A 23,931-nucleotide genomic window follows, 5' to 3' on the forward strand; every position below is an offset into this window, starting at 1 on the left:
ACACAAGTTCCTGACTGCTACTATGCATTTAATCCACATGATTTCCTTGACCCATTACATATAATGCTAGCTTTTCTAACACACTGAAGGCTACAGTGGCTTTATAAGCAGTCAGGACAGTTTTCCATCTCATTCATACTTCCTGAGTTGCTTTTTCCTTTGCCATCTGTGTTAACAAGAATGAGTAAGATATATTTTTTATGTTTAAAATCTAGTTGCACTGATTTTTTTCCTTATTGTCTGGATTTCAAGTTATCTCTATACCAAGTGAAGCCACTTCCAAGGTCACTGTAAGTGGAGAAACAGAGTAAAAATAAAATTGAAGAGCAAAGAATGTCCACGGTTTGGTGTATATATAGGAATACAAAGTCATGCATAAAGGCACAAACATTTCTCTTTTAACTTAAAAAAAATTGTTTAAGGATTTATTAACCAACAACTTATTTAGGTCCTCTTTCAGGTTTTTGTTGTTAATCCTCACCTGAGGATATTTTTTCCATTGATTTTTAGAGAGAATGAAAAGGAAGGGGAGAGACAGAGAGAAAGAAACATTGATGTGCAGCCTGGGGATCGAGCCTGCAACTGAGATACATGCCCTTGACGACTGGAATCGAACCCGGGACCCTTCAGGCTGCGGGTCTATGCTCTATCCACTGAGCTAAACCGGCTAGGGCTCTTTTTATCTTTCAAAAAACAAAAACAGCCCGAGCTGGTTTGGCTCAGTGGATAGAGCATCGGCCTAAGGACTGAAGGGTCCCGGGTTTGATTCTGGTCAAGGGCATGTATCCCCAGTAGGCTCGATCCCCAGTAGGGGGTGTGCAGGAGGCAGCCAATCAATGATTCTTTCTCATCACTGATGTTTCTATCTCTCTCTCCCTCTCCCTTCCTCTCTGAAATCAATAAACAAATTTTAAAAAGTTGGGCATATGTATTCTCTTATTGGTCAAGCTATCAAAATGAGATTCCATAAAAAGCTCATGAACAAATTGAAGAACTTGCAATGTAACTTTTATAACACTAATAGACATGTGTATATACTTGATTGCTTAGACCAAAATAACAATTAGTCTTGATTTTTTACTAAAATTAAATTTAGTGATGTAAGTAAACACAGAGTATAAAAATGGCAAATTATGTATTTTAGCTCTTGAATGGAAAAATCTGATAGAATAAACTGACATGATGTCCAGTGTAACATTTTCTCCCCTATCTCACATGCATACATACACACACATAAAAAATATATGAAGCATTTACTCACATTTACGTCTGTGTGATGAATTAAAACACAAAGAGCTGGAAGAATCTGAGGAGAAAAATATACAGATTTTAAAATACACATAGATAAAAACATACACCTAATATTTACCTCAGTTTGAAAATAAAAACAAAAAACACTTGTTTACCTCCTGAATGGTTTCCATTGGGGGTGGTGGGTCTTTGTGCCGACATAAGTTGACCATAACCCAAGTAACATTTCTTAAGAATGTTATAGGAATAGATGGACTTATGAAGGAAAGTAAAGGTTTCACAACTCCAAGACTTATGACATAATCTCTACACTGTGGCCCATCACCTGTAAGAAGGATTTAATAATTTAATAAAATATGTTGACAATAAGCAATTCAGAAAATAAAGCACTAGATTCAATATGCTGCATTTTAATCAGTTATACTATTTAGTTTTATATAAAAGTTCTAGACAATAATAACCAAGCTCACATATTTAGGTCTTTGAGCCAAGAGAAGCAATATAAGGTACTAAGTTTTTTTGAAAAAAATATTACTCACATATTCAGGGTTATAAGCTGTTCCACCTATAAAACGTTTTTATGCTATCTTAACGCTAGAAGCCTAAGGGTACCTTAAAATACTTTGCGAACAGAGAACGGGTGCTTTTATCTTTTCTTTCAATGGCAATCTCAGTTTAACAAACTTTCATGTAATAAAAAGATATACCACAATACTACTGGAGAGAAAGTATTTGTAGAATTTATACTGATGATCCAATATCAAAGCATTAAGAGTATTAACTATAAATTATTCTCCACGATAGTCTTTTGAATTTGGGTGAAGTGTAGGCTCAAGTTAAAAAACAATCCTTGAAACATTAGAATTGTCTTTAATTATTTTTCCTACATTATTTATTAGAATAAACCTGAAAGTATGGTAATCATGATATTCAACATTTAATGAGACTGTAACAGGGGTGAGGAATGTCTGGCACTGGACTATGACATCATTTGGTCTAGCCCTGCCTAGGCATTAGGGGTGAGTTAATTAAATGTTTGACCAAATATAGCAAGCTAATTTTTAAGTTGATAATTCTGTATGGCCTGTGAATGATGTTATAAATGTCCAAATGGCCCCTGGTCTATATGCTCTAGATTATCTTCTATATACTGATTTCATTATGAGAGTAGATAACATTACTATAATGTACTAAAATCTACTAGGTGTACCAGTTAATAATGGCAGATTTTGTAATCAAAGAAAACAATAATTTCAAGAGAAACATCAAAAGTGCTTTATTCAAAGTAATGTCCATCACTACTAGCTACACATTTCCCCCATCCTTCAGGTCATTTATGGATACCGTCCCAATAGAATGTTCCTTGTTTTGAGGCAAACCATTCAGAGACCCAATTTTCCACTTCTTCATACATTTTGAAGTGTTGCTCAGAAAGTGCATGTGCCATGGATCGGAACTAGTGGTAATCTGGAGCAAGGTCTGGTGAATACAGCGGGTGGGTTAATACTTTCCAGGCAAGATCTTTTAACATGTCTTTAACTGGTTTTGCTTAAGGTGCGTCATCATGAAGCAAAATTACTTTGCCGTGTCTTCTGGCACATTCTTGTTGTTTTACGATCAAAGCGTGGTTAAAATTGATTGTTATTGGTAGTGATCAGTATTAACGGTTTCACCTGGTTTTAGAAGTTCATAATACACACCTTCCTGATCCCAAAGCAGAGCATTGTCTTCTTTCCGAAGTAATTTGGCTTTGCAGTAGATGTAGATGGTTGACCTGGATCAACCCATAATTTTGTGCATTTGGGATTCTCATAATAAACCCACTTTTTATCGCCAGTCACAATTCCATGCAAAAAAGACTTTCTTTTATGCCATTGAAGGAACATTTTACCAATGACTTTTCAGTTTTTCATTTGTCTTTCGTTCAGTTGATGTGGCACCCATTTTCCTTCCTTTAAAATCTTTCCAATTGCTTGTAAACGATCAGAAATTGTTTGCTGAGCAATGTTTAATCTTTCTGCAAGTTGTTTTTGAGTCTGACATGTATCTTCATCCAATAATGTTTGTAATTGTTGGTCTTCAAACTTTTTCGGTTGACCTGGACGTTCTTTGTCTTTCACATCGAAATCATCAACTTTAAAGCATTTAAACCAGTGTTCACAAGTATCTTGAGATGGAGCATGTTCACCATAAGCTTCCCGAAGTATACGATAATTTTTTCTTCAAAATAAAGTAATGCGTTAAAACTTCCTGCAAATGTTCTCTTTTTGGCATGAAATTTGACATTTTTAAGCGTAAAAATATCTATGATGTTAACACCTTCAGCAGATTTGACATATGAAGTTTTGAAGCTTGTTGTCAATACAACAAAATAGCATACATATCAAAACGCATATATATCAACATATGTGTAACTCCATCTATTGAAAAAAAAAATCCGCATTAACCGGTACACCTAGTACAAAAGGTATAAAAATTTTAATTCAAAACTCTTCTTAAAACTGATATTATGGAGAAAAATTTTAAGTTTTGCTTATTCCTTATTATTACATACTTTCTATGACAGAGGGGAGAGCTAAGAAAATGGACCCCATCATAATAAAGGAGCAGGAAAAGATCTAAATCATATACATACTTCATAATTTTCAAATAACTAAATATTGACTAACATGCCAAAATATATTATGTCATCATAAGCAGCAAAAATATTCATTTTGTTTACTATCAGTTTATACTTAAACAGCTTTAATTTCTGTAAACTATTTCATAAAATATTCTATAACAGGGTATTATAGTACTGATCCAGACTAACTATTTTTTCTTTTCAATTACTAAAGTTATTTTCATTAGTATATGATAACAATGGCTGGACTATTATAAGTTTAAGACAAACCTATGATATTTCCCAATGCCCACACTGCTTGCTCACAGACATTTTGATGGGGTGAATGAAGAAGCCTCAGGAAAAGTGGCACGGCATCTGAAGGAGGAAAACATAAGAGCAGTTAAGTCTAAGCAGTTAAGTTGCAAATGCAACTGTGACCTCCTGGTTCTGTCTATTCAGTATAATTATACGTCAATTATATTTCTAATAAAATTGGGAAAACGGTTGAAGATACTATAATCTAAACCAAAATCAATCTTTTTTTTTCTGAAACCTCAAAAGAAACTTATCTAAAATATACTTTTATTACATGATTTTCATTACAATAGCAGCAGCGGAAAATTTTGACCAGCAGATTGCTTAGTTAGCCTTAAAGGACAGTTTTAACATGCAGACAAATGTAAATTTAAGCTGGTAAGATTTCATTCACAATTAAACTTGGATTTAATTCCAATTTTAAGGTTAATTCCTTATAGATTAACATTATTTTCAAATTAAAAAAACAAGAGTCCAATTGTTAAAGTAACTTATGAATTATATCACATGGGTCTTTAGACAGACCAGCAATTCCTGTGCCACATGAGACTTTCAGATAGTGACTCTGTTGCTTAATAACAAGGATGGGAAACACAGAGAAAGGTTTGTATCTGAACAGAATACTGAATTGAACAAATGATTCTTCATTGGTACAAGACATCAGTTACATACTTAAAGTTGGCCTACTTCAAATATCTTAAGTATTACTGAATAGCTATCCTATATAACAATCCTATATAATAAAGAGGTAATATGCAAATAGACCACCACTCCAACACACAAGATGGCCACCCCATGTGGTCAAAGATGGCTGCCCCCATGTGGACACAAGATGGCCACCAAAAGATGGCCAGCAGGGGAGGGCAGTTGTGGGCAATCAGGCCAGCAGGGGAGGGCAGTTAGGGGTGACCAGGCCAGCAGAGGAGGGCAGTTGGGAGGGACCAGGCCTGCAAGGGAGGGCAGTTGTGGGCAATCAGGCCTGCAGGGGAGAGCAGTTAGGGGTGACCGGGACGGCAGGGGAGGGCACTTAGGGGCAACCAGGCCCACAGGGGAGGGCAGTTGGGAGCGACCAGGCCTGCAGGGGAGGACAGTTGGGGGGGACCAGGCCTGCAGGGGAGGGCAGTTGGGGGGGGGGGACCAGGCCTGCTGGGGAGGGCAGTTAGGGGTGACCAGGCCTGCAGGGGAGGACAGTTGGGGGCAACCAGGCTGGCAGGGGAGGGCGGTTAGGGGTGACCAGGCCAGCAGGGGAGGGTAGTTAGGGGCAATCGGGCCAGCAGGGGAGCAGTTAGGCATCGATCAGGCTGGCAGGGGAGTGGCTATGGGGTGATCAGGCTGGCAGGCAGAAGCAGTTAGGGTCAATCAGGCAGGCAAGCGATTGGGAGCCAGCAGTCCTGGATTTAGGTCCGGTGGGATTGGGCCTAAACGGGCAATCGGACATCCCTTGAGGGGTCCCATACTGGAGAGGGTGCAGGCTGGGCTGAGGGACACCCGCCCCCCCATGCACAAATTTCATGCATTGGGCCTCTAGTTATTTTATAATATAAATTAGAGGCCTGGTGCACAGATTCATGCACTGGTGGGGTCCCTCGGCTGGCTTGTGGGGTTCAGGGCTGAGGAGGGACCGTATGAGGGCTCCAGGGCGTGTCTGGCTCATCTTGCCCAGTCCTGATCAGCCAGACCGAACCCCAGCAGCAAGCTAACCTACTGGTTGTAGTGTCTGCACTCTGGTGGTCAGTGCGCGTCATAGCGACTGGTCAAACGAATGGTAGGACACTTAGCATACTGGGCTTTTATTATATAAGACTAGAAGCCCGATGCACGAAGATTCGTGCTAGAATGGGCCTTCCTTTCCCTGGCTGCCGGCACCGCCTTTCCACTCCGGCCCAGCCCCAGAGCCGCCTCTTTCCGCTCCAGCCCCGCCTTCCCATGCTGCCCAGAGGCTCTGAGAGACCAGGGGGTGGGGCAGAACACCTGCGTCATCACCATGGTGACAATGCAAGCGTCCTGCTGCCCCAGTCACTTGGCGCCTGTGTGTGCAAATTAACCACCATCTTTGGTGGGTTAATTTGCATACCCACTGTTTGGCTGTGGGCGTAGGGGAGGTATGGTCAATTTACATGTTTGTCTATTATTAGGTAAGATAGCTCTATTCTTATTAGTAGAGTCACTACTTATTTTGTCTGTTAATAACCAACTTACTGGACTGAACTACTGCTTGAGTTTGTTCAGAGGTTCCAGACGCAATATTTGTCAAAGCCCATGCAGCTTCAAACTGTAAAGAAGGACTATAAAAAACATAATAATTAAAAAAGAATTATTTTTATGTATCAAATATCTATCAACCATTCCTCCCTTATAGAGCATTATAAAAGCATTGAATATTTTGTTTCAAAAGGTATCTATGCATCCAGAACTTCTTTTAAACCTCCAACAATTTAAAATTTCCCTTCAGTATAAAAAGCATATAACCTACTCACATGATCTTATTTCTTAGTAAGAATTTCTTATTAAGATACCTACACATTACAATCTAAACAGTGTTCTCAAGGACCTATCTGGCCAAGATATTTCTTGCCAATTTTCAAAGCTTAAAAGTTATATGTATCATTCTCAAATTCTTCTATGGCCTCTACCTTCATCTCTTGGTATAATTACCTTGCATTGTTTTTCATGTTGGCTTTTCAACTCCATCTCGTAGCCCTTTTCTTTAAAGATCAAACTAATTACTAGGAAATCTTATCTTCTGCAAAGAATACATCCTAAATTATTTCTTAAAATAATGTACTTACTTGTCATCTCTTTCAAGACAATGGACTAAAATAGGCAATATTCCAGATTTTATTAAGTCATCAATTGGTGGATTTCGATCACTGGACAAAAGCTTCCTATAAGAGATGTACATATTCGTGAAATTTAATCATACATAATTAAATTCAAGTTCATATTTGATACTGATTACAATAAATGTGACTATCTGGTACTAATACTTGCTCTGAAAGTTACTTTAAAAATTTATAATGCAAACTTTTCTGTATTATAAAATTAATTCATAAATATATAGATTATTAATAATAGGAAAAATGGTAGACATAACCACTTTACCTCTTTTTTTATTAGTATAGTAATATTATTCCCACAATGAAGTCCTAAATATGACAACTAGATGTTTTAAGTGTTACCTTTGCAATTTTTTTTTTAGAATATATTTTATTGGGTTTTTTTTCTTTTTTATAGAGAGGAAGGGAGAGGGATAGAGAGTTAGAAACATTGATGAGAGAGAAACATCAATCAGCCGCCTCCTGCACACCCCTCACTGGGAATGTGCCCGCAACCAAGGCACATGCCCCTGATCGGAATCGAACCTGGGACCCTTCAGTCCGCAGGCCAACGCTCTATCCACTGAGCCAAACTGGTCAGGGCTACCTTTGCAATTTTGAGGTCAGAGAAAAAAAGTGGGCAGACTCCTTCACCATGTCCTTGACCTTGCTAAGGAAAGTCACCAAAATACCGCAAATTATTCAAACCATGTCATAATAGAAGATAAAGGACAAAAGCACGTAGACTGCTGGTACAAGTTTATAGCTGATACTAGTGTCCAATATTTCATCTTACTGCATACACTAAATGAAATGTCATGTAAGATCTAACTTTTCATCAAAGTAACTAAAGTGAAGTGAAATAAGTACAACAATACAAAGAAAAATATCCAGAGATACTGGAGATATCCTTGCTCTTATGAAGCTTAGAGGGTAAAACAACAAAACTTGGTGTCTATTTACACATGTGGTAGACTGTAGGTTTAGCTGATTTAAGTCCTCAATGTGGCCTAACCCAAATCTTTACCCATTTGAATACCATGCACTACTATATAAATGCAATGTTTTAAGAAAGCTTACTGAGATCATTCCCCTGTATATATACCAAATGATGGCTACTTAATGTAAACTCCTAAGCTCAGTTCTCTGTCCCACCACTTCTATTCCATTTCCAAGCCCTTTTCCTATTTTCCACGCTTGGAATGCCCTTTTCTGTCTATTCAAAATCTACATAATCAAAGTCCATTTTAAGTTCTATGTTTTCATAATATCCTCTCTGAATTCTAAATTCTCTGAATTCTAAATTCTCTGAATTACTAAAAGCATATTTACGTAGCATACACTTAGTTTCACCTTCCTAATTAAGGCTCCCAACCTCTTATAGGGCAAAAATTATGCCACATGCAGTATTTTCCATAACACATGGCACATAGCACAAAGTAGGAAATAACCGAATCATTCTTAATTGAGGTACTACTTCATTGAAGACATTCTCTTTTAAAAAAATATTTTTATTGATTCAGAGAGGAAGGGAGAGGGAGAAATAGAAACATCAATGATGAGTCAATGATCTGCTGCCTTCTGTATGCCCCGCGACTATAGGTTGAGCCTGCAACCTGGGCATGTGCCCTGATTGGGAATTGAACTGTGACCTCCTGGTTCATAAGTCAATGCTCACTGGCTGGGCTCATTGAAGACATTCTTTAACAGAAAATGCCTTTTTTCTTTGAGTGCATAATAGTACAAATAATATCTGAAAAATAGTCATAGAATCCATTTTGTGCCAGTCTTGATCTGTGCTAAGGTACCAGCAGTTTTACTCAGTTGCCTCTGCAACATCAATGTAAATGTTTACACAGTGAAAAGAGGCAAATAAGGTCTTAGAATTATTGTGAAAATAGGCTTGATCTTGTATACCCCTTGAAGTTGTCTCAGGATCTCTTAGGGAGATTGAGAATCCCTGCCATAGGGATTTAATTATCTTATAGAACTCATATTGAGAAGATTTGCTCCAAAACTATAAAATAATCAATTCAGACAATGGTGAGCATAATGTATCAATTACTTAATCATTCTTCCTATAAACATTAATTTTACGTTTTGAGGTGTGAAAACCTCTGTAATTTTCTTCCTACAAAACAAAGTCTTCTCTAAGAAGTTCTGTTACCTGTAGTGGGCTAAACATTGTATTTGTATAATTCTGCCATCTGTTCTAGGTAATTTAAAGTGAATATAAAAGGTCCTGGCTGGATAGGTCAGTTGGTTAGAGTGTTGTCCCCAAATGCCAAGGTTTTGGGTTCAATCTCTGGTCAAGGCACATACAAGAAGCATACAATGAATGCATAAATAAGTGTAACAACAAATCAATGTGTTTTTTTTTTTTTTATTCCCTCTCTTTCTTTAAAATCAATAAATAAAAATTAAAAATACAGCGAATATTACAAAGTAGAAAAAGTCTATAAAGGGTTTTATGCACAAGGTAAGATATTGGATGGACCTGTGAAATCTTTTTCCACTTTAAAATTCTCAAAGTAGGATCAATTTCTTGCTTAACTCTGTCCTACTACTAATTGCAACACAGGGTGCTATTCTTATATTTATACTAGAGGCCTGGTGCATGAATTCGTGCACGGGTGAGGTCCTTCCCAGCCAATGGGAACCGTCTTGTCCAGTCCCTATATAGGTGATCGGGGTTGGCCGGCCAGGGGGAGGGAGTGCAGGAGGAGGGACCATGGGAGGTTGGTTGTGGGAGCACAGTGACCACCAGGGGGTGGGCTCCTGTGTTGAGCGTCTGCCCCCTGGAGGTCAGTGTGCATCATAGCTATTGGCCGGTTGTCCAGTTGTAACGGTCACTTAGGCTTTTATATCTATAGATATACAAAGCAAACACTATGATATAACCATATCTTCCCCAAACTATTAACTATGAGAGCATAGGTCTTACAACAGAAATATTTTAGTATTCTTACCTGGAAAGAGACTAGGAGTCTTTGTAGTCCTAAATCTTAATGTCTTCTTGCCTATACACTGCTACATTAAGCTTATAACTTAATTTGTTATTTGATCAATATGAGGACTATGAGAAGAATTAGCTACATGGGCAGGATCTGAACAATCTAAGTTTTTATTAAATTAAACCTATAATCAGTAAAAGGTAAAGCTTTTAAGTAATGTTTTCCAATTGGTCTATAGCGATAACCCATCAAATCAACTTTTTCCTATCATCTGTACATATTAAGTACACTAAAGTTCAGTGTATTTGTGAGTTTAAAACATTGCTACCAATTTTAATATTCTAAATCAGAGACTAATTTTAAAATTAATCCAGTTGGTTTATGATTGGTTCTATATTGTTTGCCATCAAAGTTAAATGAGTGTATATCCTCAAAATTTAACTTACCTAGCAGCTTGAACTGCACTTAATTGAATTCCTTGGTTATCACTTGAAGCATTCTATAAAAACAAACAAAACAGTTTTAGATGTAGATACACAGTAATTAGCTAAGTTCAAGAAATGTAATGAAGAGAGGAAATAATAACTCAACTTACTTGAACAATAGCTTCTAAGGAGGTATTTTGCTGGGAAAAAAGTTAAAGTGAAAACTAAGTTAGAAAATCACCTTAAAATTCTATATTTATATAAAATATTCACTGGTAGTTTTAAGTAACCAGGATATCAATAACTTACCACTCTATAATCACCATCTATATCAGAGTCTTCACAGATATCTTCATGTGGTACATTCCTCCTCTTTAAGAGATGTTCATCTCTTTTATTCTTAAAAAAAAAATAAAAAAAGAAGTAACGTTAAATAAAGAAAGCTAAATACTTTCATACAAAGGTTAGGCTATTCTGTGCCTACAAAGTGAAATATGAAGTGCCTTTTAAAAGTAAAATGCAAATGTAGAAAATTAAACCAAATTGTGAATTAAACACTTAAGTAACTCTAATTTGAGACCAGAACCCCAAATATTACGGTTTTAATAAACGGTGTACTATGTAAAAACAAAGTAAAGAACAAAAAAAAAAAATTGATTAAAAAAGTGTGTACAGTTTAAGCCAGAACCAAACATACATATTTATTTAAAAGTACTAAACCATTTATACATCATCTGGGAGCTTCTCTTTACCGCCTAAAAAAAAAAAGTCAAAGCAAAAGTTGGGCAGTTCAAAAATCAGACAAAAATCAACATTGCTTTACAAAAATCAAGGGCCACTTGAATTTCACTTAAAATGTTTGGGACAAATTAAAAAAATATGTTTTCAACTACTTTAATACTTAAAAAGTTGATGAAATATATAAGTAACAAGTTCCTTTCAGGGTGTAACTGCTATTGTAAATAGAATTATTTAGTATAACTACTAGTATACTCATGACTTATAACTTATATAAATCATTAACAATTACAGAAGGAAAAAACCATCTGATAACTAGTTTCTCTGTTTTTTTGATAGTGGTCAAGCTGTATTTTGCCAACTTCAAAAGCTTGCCAAATTTAGTCAAAATCTTTCAGTTTTCAAAAGAAAAAGAAATGCTCAGCACATGAGATTTACATACATTTGATATCTTCTATACCTACTGTAATGTTATTACAATGATGCTTACAAGTACCCAATAATAATCAGACTTACCTTCCTTAATTCAACTACAACTTCATTTCGTTGTCTTCTCATAGTCTACAAGAAATTAAAGAAAAATATTTTTAAAAATTCACTTCAAATTTCATCATCCACAGAAAACCACCACTAACATTCTGATGTGCATCTCCTTATCTTTTCTTCTAGTCATGTATGTACCTGTAATATTTTATTCATAATAAACATATTATATGAAAAAATTTCTATCTTTAGTTCACATACATATTCTCAATTAACAATCTCTTTGAAATTATTAACAGATCTATAATATTGGATATATCATAAAATTTTAAAACTATAACATAATAAGTCCATCCAGTCTCTCTTTCTAAATATAAACACTGTTAGATTTATTATGATTCTGACACACTTATCTATTTATACTATTCTTCACCTCATTTGTAGATTTTAGAGATCTTTCATGGTTGTATACACAGATCAATTTCATTCTTCCCAATGACCACAATAATTATTCTATCAGGGACTATAACAATTCTCATATTTTTTAACATGCTTTTCTCATTTTAAAGTCATGTAACACATGGATATATGCTCACTATAAAACATTCACATATTCAAGAACAATACAAGTTCAAGCTCTTTCTATGTATGGGTTCACCTTATTCTTTCTAATGACTGCATATGCCAAGACATATTAAGTGGAAAGAGTAAATCACAAATTCATACTTAGGTGTCTAATAAGTATCTCAAACTTATGTCCAAAACTGAATTTTTGATCTTTAACAAACATACGTACTCTATCCCATCTCACATAGTTTATATATGGAATAAGATTGTTATTTTTAATTAAAAGCCTTTGTATTTTTATAAGCCTTATGTTACTGTTTAAAAATTTGATCTATCCAATATTACAGATTTATTAATTACTTCAAAGAATTTCAGCATATGGCAATTCTATCCTTCCAGTTGCACAGATCAAAAATCTATGAGCCATCCTGGATTCTTCTTTATCCCTCATACATTAAATCTGTAAGCAAATCCTATTGGTTCAACTTGTAAAACTTATCTGAAATCTTCGTGCATCGGGCTTCTAGTACAAATATAAAGCCCAAGACAGTATTTGGAAAAATTAAAACAGTAGCTGAGTTAGCGTCTGGCAGAGCAGTACAGAGAAGATACGTGATTTCCTATCACCTACCTGAAACATCTTATATAATAAAGAGGTAATATGCAAATTGACCCTCATGGCAGCACACAGCAGAGGCAGGGTTCCCATAAGGAGCCTTAACGAGCGATCAGCACGGACCTGAGGCTGCGTGGTGCAGGAGACCTGAGGCTGCAGCCCCTGCCCGCCTGGCAGGGCTTGACGGGGGACCTGAGGCCACGCCCCCTGCCTGGCGGGGCTTGATGGGGGACCTGAGGCTGCACCCCGTCTGGTGGGACTTGACCTCAAGGTGCACCCCCACCTGGCGGAGCTTGATGGGGACCTCAAGGTGCACCCCCCACCCTGGCCTGAGGGACCTCAGGCAGCGCCCCCTGCCCAGTGGGGCTTGACAAGGGTGGGGCTGGCCGGGTCTGGATCTCGCCCAATGCGGGTGGGGTTGGCCAAGTCTCGCGCAATTTTGAGGCGCGCATGGGTGGGTGGAGACTTGACTCTGGGTCTTGCGGCATGCCCCAGACTCTGACAGGAGGAAGATTTTCATATACATTTTACTAATTTTCTTTCATCTGACACTTCTATTATAGAGAAAGGGAAAATAGCAATATTAAAATACTAGAGGCCCGGTGCACAAAATTCGTGCATGGGGGGTGGGGGTGTCCCTCAGCCCAGCCTGAACCCTCTCCAAACTGGGACCGCTCGAGGGATGTCCGACTGCCCGTTTAGGCCCGATCCTACTGATCGGACATCCCTCTCACAATCCAGAACTGCTGGCTCCCAACTGCTCGCCTGCCTGTCTTCCTGATTGCCAGTTAACCGCTTCTGCCTGCCAGCCTGATCACCCCATAGCCACTCCCCTGCCAGCCTGATTGATGCCTAACTGCTCCCCTGCCAGCCTGATTGCCCCTAACTGCCCTCCACTGTTGGCCTGGTCACCCCTAACTGCCCTCCCCTGCAGGCCCGGTCGCCCCCAACTTCCCTCCTCTGCTGGCCTGGTCACCCCTAACTGCCCTCCCCTGCAGGCTTGATCGCCCCCAACTGCCCTCCCTTGCAGGCCTTGTTCCTCCCCTGGTGGCCATCTTGTGTCCACATGGGGGCAGCAATCTTGTGTGTTGGGGTGACAGTCAATTTGCATATTACTCTTTTATTAGATAGGTTAGAGGCCTGGTACACGGGTGGGGGCCGGCTGGTTTGCCTTGAAGGGTGTCCCGGACCAGGGTGGGGGTTCCCTTGGGGCGTGGGGTGGCCTGCGCGAAGGGCCTGTGGTGGTTTCCAGGCCGGCCACGCCCTCTGGAGACCCAAGTGGATACCCTGGTATTTGGGATTTATTTATCTTCTATAATTGAAACTTTGTAGCCTTGAGTGGAGGCTAGGGCAGGCCAGGGCGGGCGGAAAGCTTGGCTTCCTCCATCGCCAGGGAAACCCAAGCCTCCTGCTTGCTCAGTGGCTGCAGCCATCTTGGTTGGGGTTAATTTGCATACTCGCTCCTGATTGGCCAGTGGGCATGGCTCGTGTGTGTAATGGAGGTACGGTCAATTTGAATATCACTCTTTTATTAGATAGGATTTCCTCTAATTAATTCCCTTTTAACCTTTTGCACTCTGATGTCGAGTGTGACTCGACACGGTTAGCATCGGTAGCAGCTTGAGAAAAAAGCAAGCGAGTAAAGGGTTAATGTGCACAAATTTCGTGCACTGGGCCACTAGTTGTTAATAATGTGAGAACTGGTTCCTTAATTTTCCTAAGACCCCATCTTTATTTGACCTAGTCTGAGTGTGTTCCTTGCATTCTCAAAAACTTCATCAAAACAAGTACCCACTATGGTGGAATTTTAATTTTCTAGGTATTGAAATTAAATCATTACTATTAAGCTTTTCTAATGACATATAGCAAATGTGATACAATCCTAGTTCTTCTGATTATAAAAATCAAGCTTTTCCACAAATCTCATGGGGAGAGTTATTGAACACCAAACATTTATTGAACATCCTTTCCTTTCAAATTTGAGGTACACTCAGGCTAGTAAGGCAAGATAAGGGATCTACTACAACTCTTGCTCACAGTGGTTGAATATCCCTACAGGATCAATTTAGAGCAGTAATCTGAGAAAACTTGACCTGCCAGAATGTAAACTCCATGAGAACAGGATTTAGCCCATGTTATTTCTTGCTCTATCCTGACTGCTTACAACAGAACCTCGGACACAGAAGCTGAACAAATGAATTCAATACAGAAAAGAGTAGATGGAGAAGTTAGTAAAAAAGAGTTGCCAAGAGTTCCCCTGTGACCTCCGGTAGTAGAAAGTTGTCACAGCCTCTACTTATTTCTCTTAATTAAGTTTTGTGGTGTTTTCTTTTTTTTAAACATACAACTTTATTGAGATATAATTCACACACCATACAATTCACCCATTTAAAGTGTACATTTCTGTGGTTTTTAGTATGTTTAAAAACTTGCACATCAATCTTCACCATAAAAAGCCCCATATCCATTAGCCGTCACTCCCTATCTCCCTGTCCCAGGTACTGGCAACCACTAATCTACTTTCTCTATGGATTTGCCCACCCTGGACATTTTATACAAATGGAATCTATCCTATACAATAAAAGCCTAATATGCTAAGTGTCCAGTCGTCTGGTCGTCCATTCAACCAATCAAAGTGTAATATGCTAATGATATGCTAATGCCACTCAACCGCTCGCTATGATGTGCACTGACCACCAGGGGGCAGACACTCCGACTGGTAGGTTAGCTTGCTGCTGGGTTCTGGCTGATTGAGCCTGAGACGGGCCAGACAGGCCTTGGAGCCCTTCCATGGTCCCTCCCCTGTTGGACAACCTCCCACATCCCTCCCTGGCCTCGATCATGTACTGGTGGGGTCCCTCGGCCTGGCCTGTGCCCTCTCACAATCCGGACCCCTCAGGAGATGTTGGAGAGCCGGCTTTGGCCCCATCCCACAGGCCAGGCTGAGGGACCCTACTGGTGCATGAATTTGTGCACCAAGCCTCTAGTATATATATAAAAGCCTAATATGCAAAGTGTCCCCTCCGGAGTTTGACTGACTGGGAGTTCAATCACTCGCTATGACGTGCGCTGACCACCAGGGGGGGGCGCGGAACGAATAAAGGCCCTGGCCTGCAGCCACGAGGGACCCTACCTGTGCATAAATTTCATGCTTTGGGCCTCTAGTTACAGAATAAGTGATCTTTTGTGATTGGCAAAATGTTTTCAAGATTCATCCGTGTTGTTGCAAGAAGCAGTATTTCCTTTTATGGCAGAATAATATTCCATTGTATGGATGTGTCACATTTTGTTTATTCACTCATCAGGTGATGGACATTTGGGTTGTTTCAATGTTTTGGCTATAATGCATAAGATACTTATAAGATTGAGAAAAATGAGAATACAATTAAAAGCATATACAAGAGGTACTCAAAGAGTTAGTTCCCTTCAATCCCACTTCTCTGTTTCAAGACTAAGCCAGCAAGTACCAAAATCAGCATTCAAGGTTAGATTTCACAAGCTCTCGTTGTTATTATTGGCCTAAAGTAGATGAATGCTGTTCCAGTAAACATTTAAAATATTTTAAGGATCCACAACCACTATCAGGTATTAGGAATCAATGTTTAAAAACTTACACATTTTTTCTAGTTTCATTTTTTTAAAGCTAAAATACTCCTACAATTCTTCTAATCTTGTATATTCATTTGACATACTAGTGACTATGAAAGACATCTTGTTATCTCTTAAGAAAATTTCAATGAAGCAATTCTGAAATTGGTTGCCTTGTAAACTAGGAAAACTGACAGGAATCATGAAAATAATTTAATTTTGAACTATATTTCTATCAGATATTTCATAGTGTCACATGCTTGGACTATTATATGAAAAATTAGACAGTAGTTATTTTAAGTATAGTAAATATGTTCCAAGATTTGTGATGAGAAAGGTCAGTCTCTAAAAGTTAACAAGACTTAATAGCTTAACAATGCTTTTCACTCTGTACAACTTAACAAATCACCAAGGCCATTTTAAAACAAAACAGCTGATCATTTTTTAAATAGCTGATCAATTTATTAAACTCCTGGCAACCAAGAAACTATTTTTTTTTTTAAGTTCAAGCTGATTTCATATTTTATGTTGTGTGGACAATCAAGTTTCCAGTATTTTAATATTCTTTTGTATTCAGGGTGAGTTTTTTTCCTTGAAGCTGTGTGTTTATAAGATCTAATTATTCTCGCCCTAACTGGATAGAGCGTCGGCCTCCAGACTGAAGGGTCCCAGGTTCGATTCTGGTCAAGGGCATGTACCTTGGTTGCGGGCACATCCCCAGTAGGGGGTGTGCAGGAGGCAGCTGATCGATGTTTCTCTCTCATTGATGTTTCTAACTCTCTATCCCTCTCCCTTCTTCTCTGTAAAAAATCAATAAAATAGATTTTTTTAAAAAGATCTAATTATTCTTTGAACATAATTTATGTTCTATTCAAACCTGGATACTTTCATAACTGGATACTAGAGAATTCCCTCTCTACTTTTAAAACATAAATTAGATGTGCCCTGGCCTGTGTGGCTCAGTTGGTTAGAGCTCGTCCTGTGCACTGCACACCGAAGAGCCTCAGATTTGATTCCGGGTCAGTCAGGAGAGTGCAGAAGCAACCAGTCATGTTTTTCTCTCTTAGGAATCAATGAAAAACATATCCCCAGGTAAGGATTAAAAACAAAACCAACAACCAACCTCCCCTCCCCCCCCCCCAACTAGATGAGCTTAATTTGCTTTATCCTTGACAAATTTTTTATTTGAAGTTTGGTCACTACCCATTTCCTATGTTGCATTGTGCATATCCTTCCTATAGTTACTGTTCTCAAACTAATAATGATAATCCTCTACATTAAAGAAGCCAAGATTGGATATAATCTGACAGTTCCTGTAAATTATTTTAAATGGATTCTGACATATGCCTTGTTTGGTGCTTTTGTTTCTCAAGAAGTTAGCATGACCCATTTGGAGGAGCCAGTATGGCTGAAAGAAAGATAGGAATGAATATGAGATTGGAAGCCATGAATAAGTTTTGACTCAATGACTTATGACTTTAGAAAAGTCACTGATTCCTTGTGCCAAAAATACTCTTCAATAAGCAATAAGATGTTTCTACTTTAAAAACTTTCCCCATTAATTGTAAGCTCAACTTAAATTATATATGAACCCAGAGAAAAAAACAAAGAGGCAATTGCAAATAAAGGAGTAAAAGAAAAAGTTACACAGAATCCTTTTAAACTCTCTTCCTCCCCCTCAAGGAGAAAAGCTGAAAGTGATAAAAATGCTCAGAGAATTGCTAGGCATCTTCCCAACAACCTATTAAACTATACAACACTCATGAAACAGTACCTCTAGTTTTAGAGAACCCCAAGTCTGATTTTCCCAAGGTCACAAAGTTAGAGATCAGATTAAACTAAGCTCTAGGACTTTGTACTCTTCATAATTTCGAAAGAATGTTAGATCATAAACCAAAAAATGCTACAATTACTTCACTATGCTATATTCTATATCTGTGCTGTCCAATAAGGTAGACAGTCACAGGCAGCTATTAAGCACCTGATAAGTAGCTAGTCCAAACTGAGATAGGTGTATGTGTAAAATATGAACTAGATTTTGAAGACTTAGTATGAAAAAATAGAAACCATTTCATTTTTTTTTTACATTGATTACATGTTACAATGGTAATACTGGATTACATAAAATTCACTGGACAGCACTGGTTCATTCTTCTTGCAAGACTTTTCAATGAAACAGGTAATGTCTTTACAACCAAACCAAAAAACAGTACTGTCTTAGAATTTGTTGCAGTACAACATAGAACCATATTTAGAAATGTGCATAATTAAGTGTTCCGAGACACAGACATATATGTAATCAATAAATACATAAACTAGGCCATCCTAGTGTGCTCTAAGGATAATAAAAGATGTTTCTATCTCAATACAGGCATATGAGACTTTGAGTAAGTCACAAGTGAGGAGAAAGTATGATTTTCCATTACAGTAATTTGTCATTTCCTTAGGTGGAAAAGTGAAAATACTACTAATGTATACACAAGGCTATCAAAGTTAGTAGAAGATGCCCATAAGGCACTATGAACATCTCAAAAAAAGAAAAATTCTGTCTAATGGGTGTATTTTTAGAAGTCATATATAATAATATTGTTCTAATGTAGAGTCAGCACTTAATCTTATTTTGACTAAATAAGAGATACACAGTAAGGGGGAACATCAATTAAAAGAAATAAGGATTACTTAAGAAAACAGTTTGGCAATCCACAAAGTGTTACACATAAAGTTACAACATGACCCAGTAAGTCTATTCCTAGGTATACAACCAAAGAGAAATGAAAATATAGGTCCACACAAAAATGTGTATGTTCATAGCAGCATTATGCATAATAGAAAAAAAGTGGAAACAATGCAAATGTCCTTCAACTGAATGGATAAACAAATGTGGTATAGCCATACAGTAAAATATTATCCTATATAATAAAAGCCTAATATGCTAAGTGTCTGGTCATCTGTTCAACCAATCAAAGTGTTATATGCTAATGATATGCTAAGGCCTCTCAACCGCTCGCTAACACGTGCACTGACCAACAGGGGGCAGACAGTTGACCGGTCAACCAGTTGCCATGACATGCACTGACCACCAGGGGGCAGACAGTTGACCGGTCAACCAGTTGCTATGGTGTGCACTGATCACCAGGGGGCAGATGCTCCGACTGGTCGGTTAGCTTGCTGCTGGGGTCTGCCTAATTGGGACTGAGTGAGACAGGCCGGACACACCCTGGAGCCCTCCCTCAGTCCCTCCCCGGCTGGCTAACCTCACATGTCCCTCTCCAGCCCTGATTGTGCACTGGTGGGGTCCCTCAACCTGGCCTGCATCCTCTCGCAATCTGGGACCCCTCGGGGGATGTCAGAGAGTCGGTTTCAGCCTGATCCTGCAGGCTAGGCCGAGGGACCCCACTGGTGCACGAATTCGTGCACCGGGCCTCTAGTTCAGCTATAAAAAGGAATGAAGCACTGATACATTCTTGTTACATGTGTGAACCTTAAAAACATGGTGCTACCTGAAAGAAGCCAGCCACAAAAGATCATATATTGTGTATCTCTATTTATATGAAACTAGAGGCTCACGCCACTGCTGCTGCACTCGCCAGCTGTGAGCCTGGCTTCTGGCTGAGTGGTGCTCCCCCTGTGGGAGCTCACTGACCACCAGGGGGCAGCTCTTGCGTTGAGTGTCTGCCCCCTGGTGGTCAGTGCGTGTCATAGCAACCAGTCATTCTGCAGTCCAGTCAATTTGCATATTAGCCTTTTATTATATAGGACTAGTGACCTGGTTCACGGATTCGTGTACAATGAAAGGAAATAAATTAGAAGGTGGCCAGTGGGGCAGGACACATCTTGGAGCCAACCTCCCATGGTCCCTCCCTGGCCAGCCGCACTTGGGGCAGCGCCACAGCTCAAAGGGCTTCTGTGGAGCGAGCGGAGTCCTTCCAGCAGGTCGGGTCCCTCGGCCTGGTCTGCAGGGATTGGGCCGAAACTAGCTCTCTGACATCCCCTGAGATGTCATACAGGGTGTGGAACACAAACACAAGTGTGCAGTAAACCAGATTTGGTGCCAACAGTGCCCCAGCAACAACATAACCCACAGCTGAAGGTAGAATTGCGCAGCCCTGCGAAGAATCGGGCTCCTTCTTCTCTGGTTTCGTGGTGTGTCACCCAAAAACCGCTGTTGCCAAGTCACTGCAGCTCGGCAGCTCCTGCATTGAGCGTCTGCACCCTGGTGGTCAGTGTGCATCATAGCAACCGGTCGGTCAGTCAGACACTCAGCATATTAGCCTTTTATATATATATACTAGAGGCCCGGTGCACGAAATTCGTGCACGGGGGGAGTGGGGTCCCCTCAGCCCAGCCTGCACCATTTCCAATCTGGGACCCCTTGGGGGATGTCTGACTGCCGGTTTCGAAACCGGCAGTGGGACATCCCTCTCACAATCTGGGACTGCTGGCTCCTAACTGCTCACCTGCCTGATCGCCCCCAACTGCCCCCCCTGCCAGCCTGATCACCCTTAACCACCTCTGCCCTCCCACCAGCCTGGTCGCCCCAACTGCCCTCCCCACGCCTGGTTGCCCCTAATTGCCTTCCCCCCGCCCCCCGCCAGCCTGGTCACCCCTTAGTGCCCCGCCCCCGCCGGCCTGGTTGCCCCCCAACTGCCCCCCTCTGCCATCCTGGCTGCCCCTCACTGCCCCCCCCTGCCGGCCTGGTTGCCCAACACAGCCTGCTGGTCAGTTGTTTGGTCGTCCCTTGCTAACCCCCTGCCGGCCAGGTCGCCCCACGCAGCCTGCTATTTGGTTGTTACTGTGAGGGTGTCATGACTAATTTGCATATTACCCTTTTATTAGTATAGATTATTAGTATAGATATGTTCAGAATAGGCAAACCTTAAAAGACAAAGAGTGAATGGGAAATACAGAGTGACTGCTAATGAGCTTGGGTTTCTTTTTGGGGTGATAAAAATGTTCTAAGAGTGACTGTACTGTTAATTGCAAAACAATGTGAAAACAACAAAAAACACTTTAAATGGGTGAACTGTAAGAATTATGTATCAATTAAAAAATGTAGCCAAGCCCTAGTTGGTTTGGCTCAGTGGATAGAACATCAGCCTGTGCACTGAAGGGTCCTGGGTTCGACTCTGGTCAAGGGCACATGCCCGGGTTGCAGGCTTGATTCCCACTGGGGGGTGTGCAGGAGGCAGCTGATCAATGATTCTCTCTTATCTTTGATGTCTCTATTTCTCTCGTCCTCTCTGAAATCAACAATAATATATATATTTTTAAAATTTAGCTAAAAATGGAGGGAAAAGGATTTGTCAAGCACCTAATTGCTATTTTTCTGGATTTTGTAACTGTATTTATGTTTTTAAGTTTTGCCATTTGTGACACTCCCCCCCCGCCCCCCCATTTTAACTTTAAAACAGAGAATAGCCTAGTCCCAGCTACGGAATAGTTTCTCAAACTATGAAACCCACGAAGACAGCACAAACTACTTTAGAGATCAAATGGCTCTGTGGAAAGCCCCCCAAAGTTACTATTTCAGTCAAGCAAATGGGCAAAGTTCAGAGAGGGGTGATGGGAATTTGAACATCTCAGCATAAAAAAGTACAGAGGAACAACATAAAAATATTACTTTACCGCTTTCTCTTGAAAACTTTCGATTCAGATGCAGAACGGATTTTTAAAAAACCCACGAAACCCTACATATCTAAACTCTTCGATTGAAGGGAAGAAATCTATCAAAAATCTGTGGTGTGTGTGTGTGTGTGTGTTTAACCCACACACCTTATGTAGCCTAGGACCCCGGGAGCAACTCTATGTGTTAATTAAAGTTGGTGGGTGCCCTCCCCCCCCCCCCCGTCTTTAAAATAACAAAATGTGATGGTGCCATTCCACAGCCCACCCCATCCCCCACTACCATCACCAGCAGGTGGAGGGAAAGGATACCCATAGACTAGAGGATGAAAGCTTTGTATAGCCCTTTGGACTTTACATGTCAGAATGCAGCTGGTGGTCTCTCAGGAGGGGGTAAAGAGGTCTGTGAACAAGCTGAAATAAGGGGCATCCTTTGCTCGGAAAAGGGCACACCGTGAGCCACATCTTGAATCAGCTGTACCCACAGTTAAGACAGAGGCCGCAGGAAGGCAGTTTTAGCATCACCAGAATGGCCCCTCACGCCGGGGGCGTTTTTTAAAACAGAAGTTGACTCCTGCAGTTTAGATATTGGGAGGAGGCAGAGGTAAAACGGGAGTGGGGAAGACCAGAAAAAAATGGCTTTAAGTGGAGAGGCCTCGGGCCTCGCCGAGGAAGTTCCGAGTCCCACTCTGTCGCCACACGCTCGCCGCCCCCTACCCCCCGTACCCCCCACCGCACTGCTTCCCGCGGCACCAAATGCCGGTGCCGGAGCGAAAGCCGGAATCTCCGCGGCTGCCGGGATGGGGCCCGCGCCGGGGCGCACACCCGCCTCCTCCGCACTCGCCGCGCCCGGCGTCCCCGCGGCGCGGCCCAGCCCCTCACACCCGCACCGGACCGGCTCCGCCGGGCAGGCCTAGGCCGCGCCGGCCGTACCCCGGCACCTCGCTTCCCCGCGGAGGCGGACCAGGCCCGACACAAACTTCCCGGCGCGTTAGCAAAGGCGTCACGGACGGGCCGGCCCCCAGCGCCATTCCCCCGCGGCCCGGCGACGGCTCCCGCCCCTACTCCCCAAACTCGAAGTCCCGGCGGAGATCGGTCCGAGGTCCCCGGCCCCCACCCCTCCGGCGCCCCCGAGTGTACCTCCAAGTCGCGGCCTTTGTTCTTGAAATTCTTGAGCCGTTGGTTGTCCAGTTTCTCGTTGTCCGCCATGGCCGGGCCGGTGACTCCTTCCCCCGCCCGGGCCCCGCGGGATCCGCCCCAACCACCACGCCGCACCGACACTCCCAGGAACCGGGCCGCCGCCTGAGCTGCTGCGCTCGCCGCGCCGCCGCTTCCTTCCTCCTCAGTCACCTGCTTCTGCCGCGGCCTTCGCCTCTCCCCACCCGTCCCGCCCCCCGCCCTAACCCCAGCACGACGGCAGCTCCAGCAAAGACAACTGCGGGGCCGGGCGGCGGCAACCGCGGCGGAATGTGCTGCCGGCTGAGAGGGGGAGGCAGCCTCGATCTGAGGGCCCCGGCGCCGCGGCCACGCCCTTCGCCGCTAGCCTGGCTCGCCGATTGGTTGACCAGGCCCCGGTGCGCTCGGCCAATCAGGAAGGACGATGGAGAGCGGGGGCGGAAGAGCGAAGGAAAAGGGGAAGCGAGAGGCGCTATGAGGAAGGGGTTTGCGGGAAGGTTGCGCTGGCCGGGGCACGGCGGGGGCCGGGCAGGGGTGGACCACGTGCCTCCGGAGCTGGGGCGAGGGAGCCCAGAGAATTAGACCTGAGAGGTGGGAAGGGAGGGACTTGTTGGTCCCAGGTCTAGGGGCGGCCCAGACATCTGGGGTACAAGGTAGAAGCCGAGTTAAAGTACGCTCTTTCTTCTGTGTGGCTCCCTCTCTAACAGGGCGTTACTTGCGCACTCCGCTAGCTTTACAGGAAGTGGGAGCTGCGCCTCGGCTTCACGCCGGGTCG

At 41.6% G+C, this 23,931-nt stretch overlaps 1 protein-coding gene across 1 annotated transcript in view; it reads right to left on the reverse strand.

Moving 5' to 3' along the window:
* Positions 1–23,448, reverse strand: part of KPNA4 (karyopherin subunit alpha 4) — a 45,186-nt gene extending 21,738 nt beyond the window's left edge. The window contains exons 1-10 of the mRNA XM_079766651.1: positions 23,121–23,448; positions 11,621–11,665; positions 10,676–10,765; positions 10,537–10,566; positions 10,388–10,440; positions 6,961–7,056; positions 6,371–6,456; positions 4,145–4,231; positions 1,407–1,576; positions 1,262–1,306 (exon numbers count right to left, since the gene is read on the reverse strand). Of these exons, the coding sequence (XP_079622777.1) occupies positions 1,262–1,306; positions 1,407–1,576; positions 4,145–4,231; positions 6,371–6,456; positions 6,961–7,056; positions 10,388–10,440; positions 10,537–10,566; positions 10,676–10,765; positions 11,621–11,665; positions 23,121–23,189 (771 nt within the window). The 5' untranslated portion in view covers positions 23,190–23,448. The remainder of the gene's footprint in view (positions 1–1,261; positions 1,307–1,406; positions 1,577–4,144; positions 4,232–6,370; positions 6,457–6,960; positions 7,057–10,387; positions 10,441–10,536; positions 10,567–10,675; positions 10,766–11,620; positions 11,666–23,120) is intronic.
* Between the last annotated feature and the right edge of the window lie 483 nt (positions 23,449–23,931).

This window comes from Cnephaeus nilssonii (genome assembly GCF_951640355.1).
Source record: "Cnephaeus nilssonii genome assembly, chromosome: 3".
NCBI lineage: Eukaryota > Metazoa > Chordata > Mammalia > Chiroptera > Vespertilionidae > Cnephaeus > Cnephaeus nilssonii.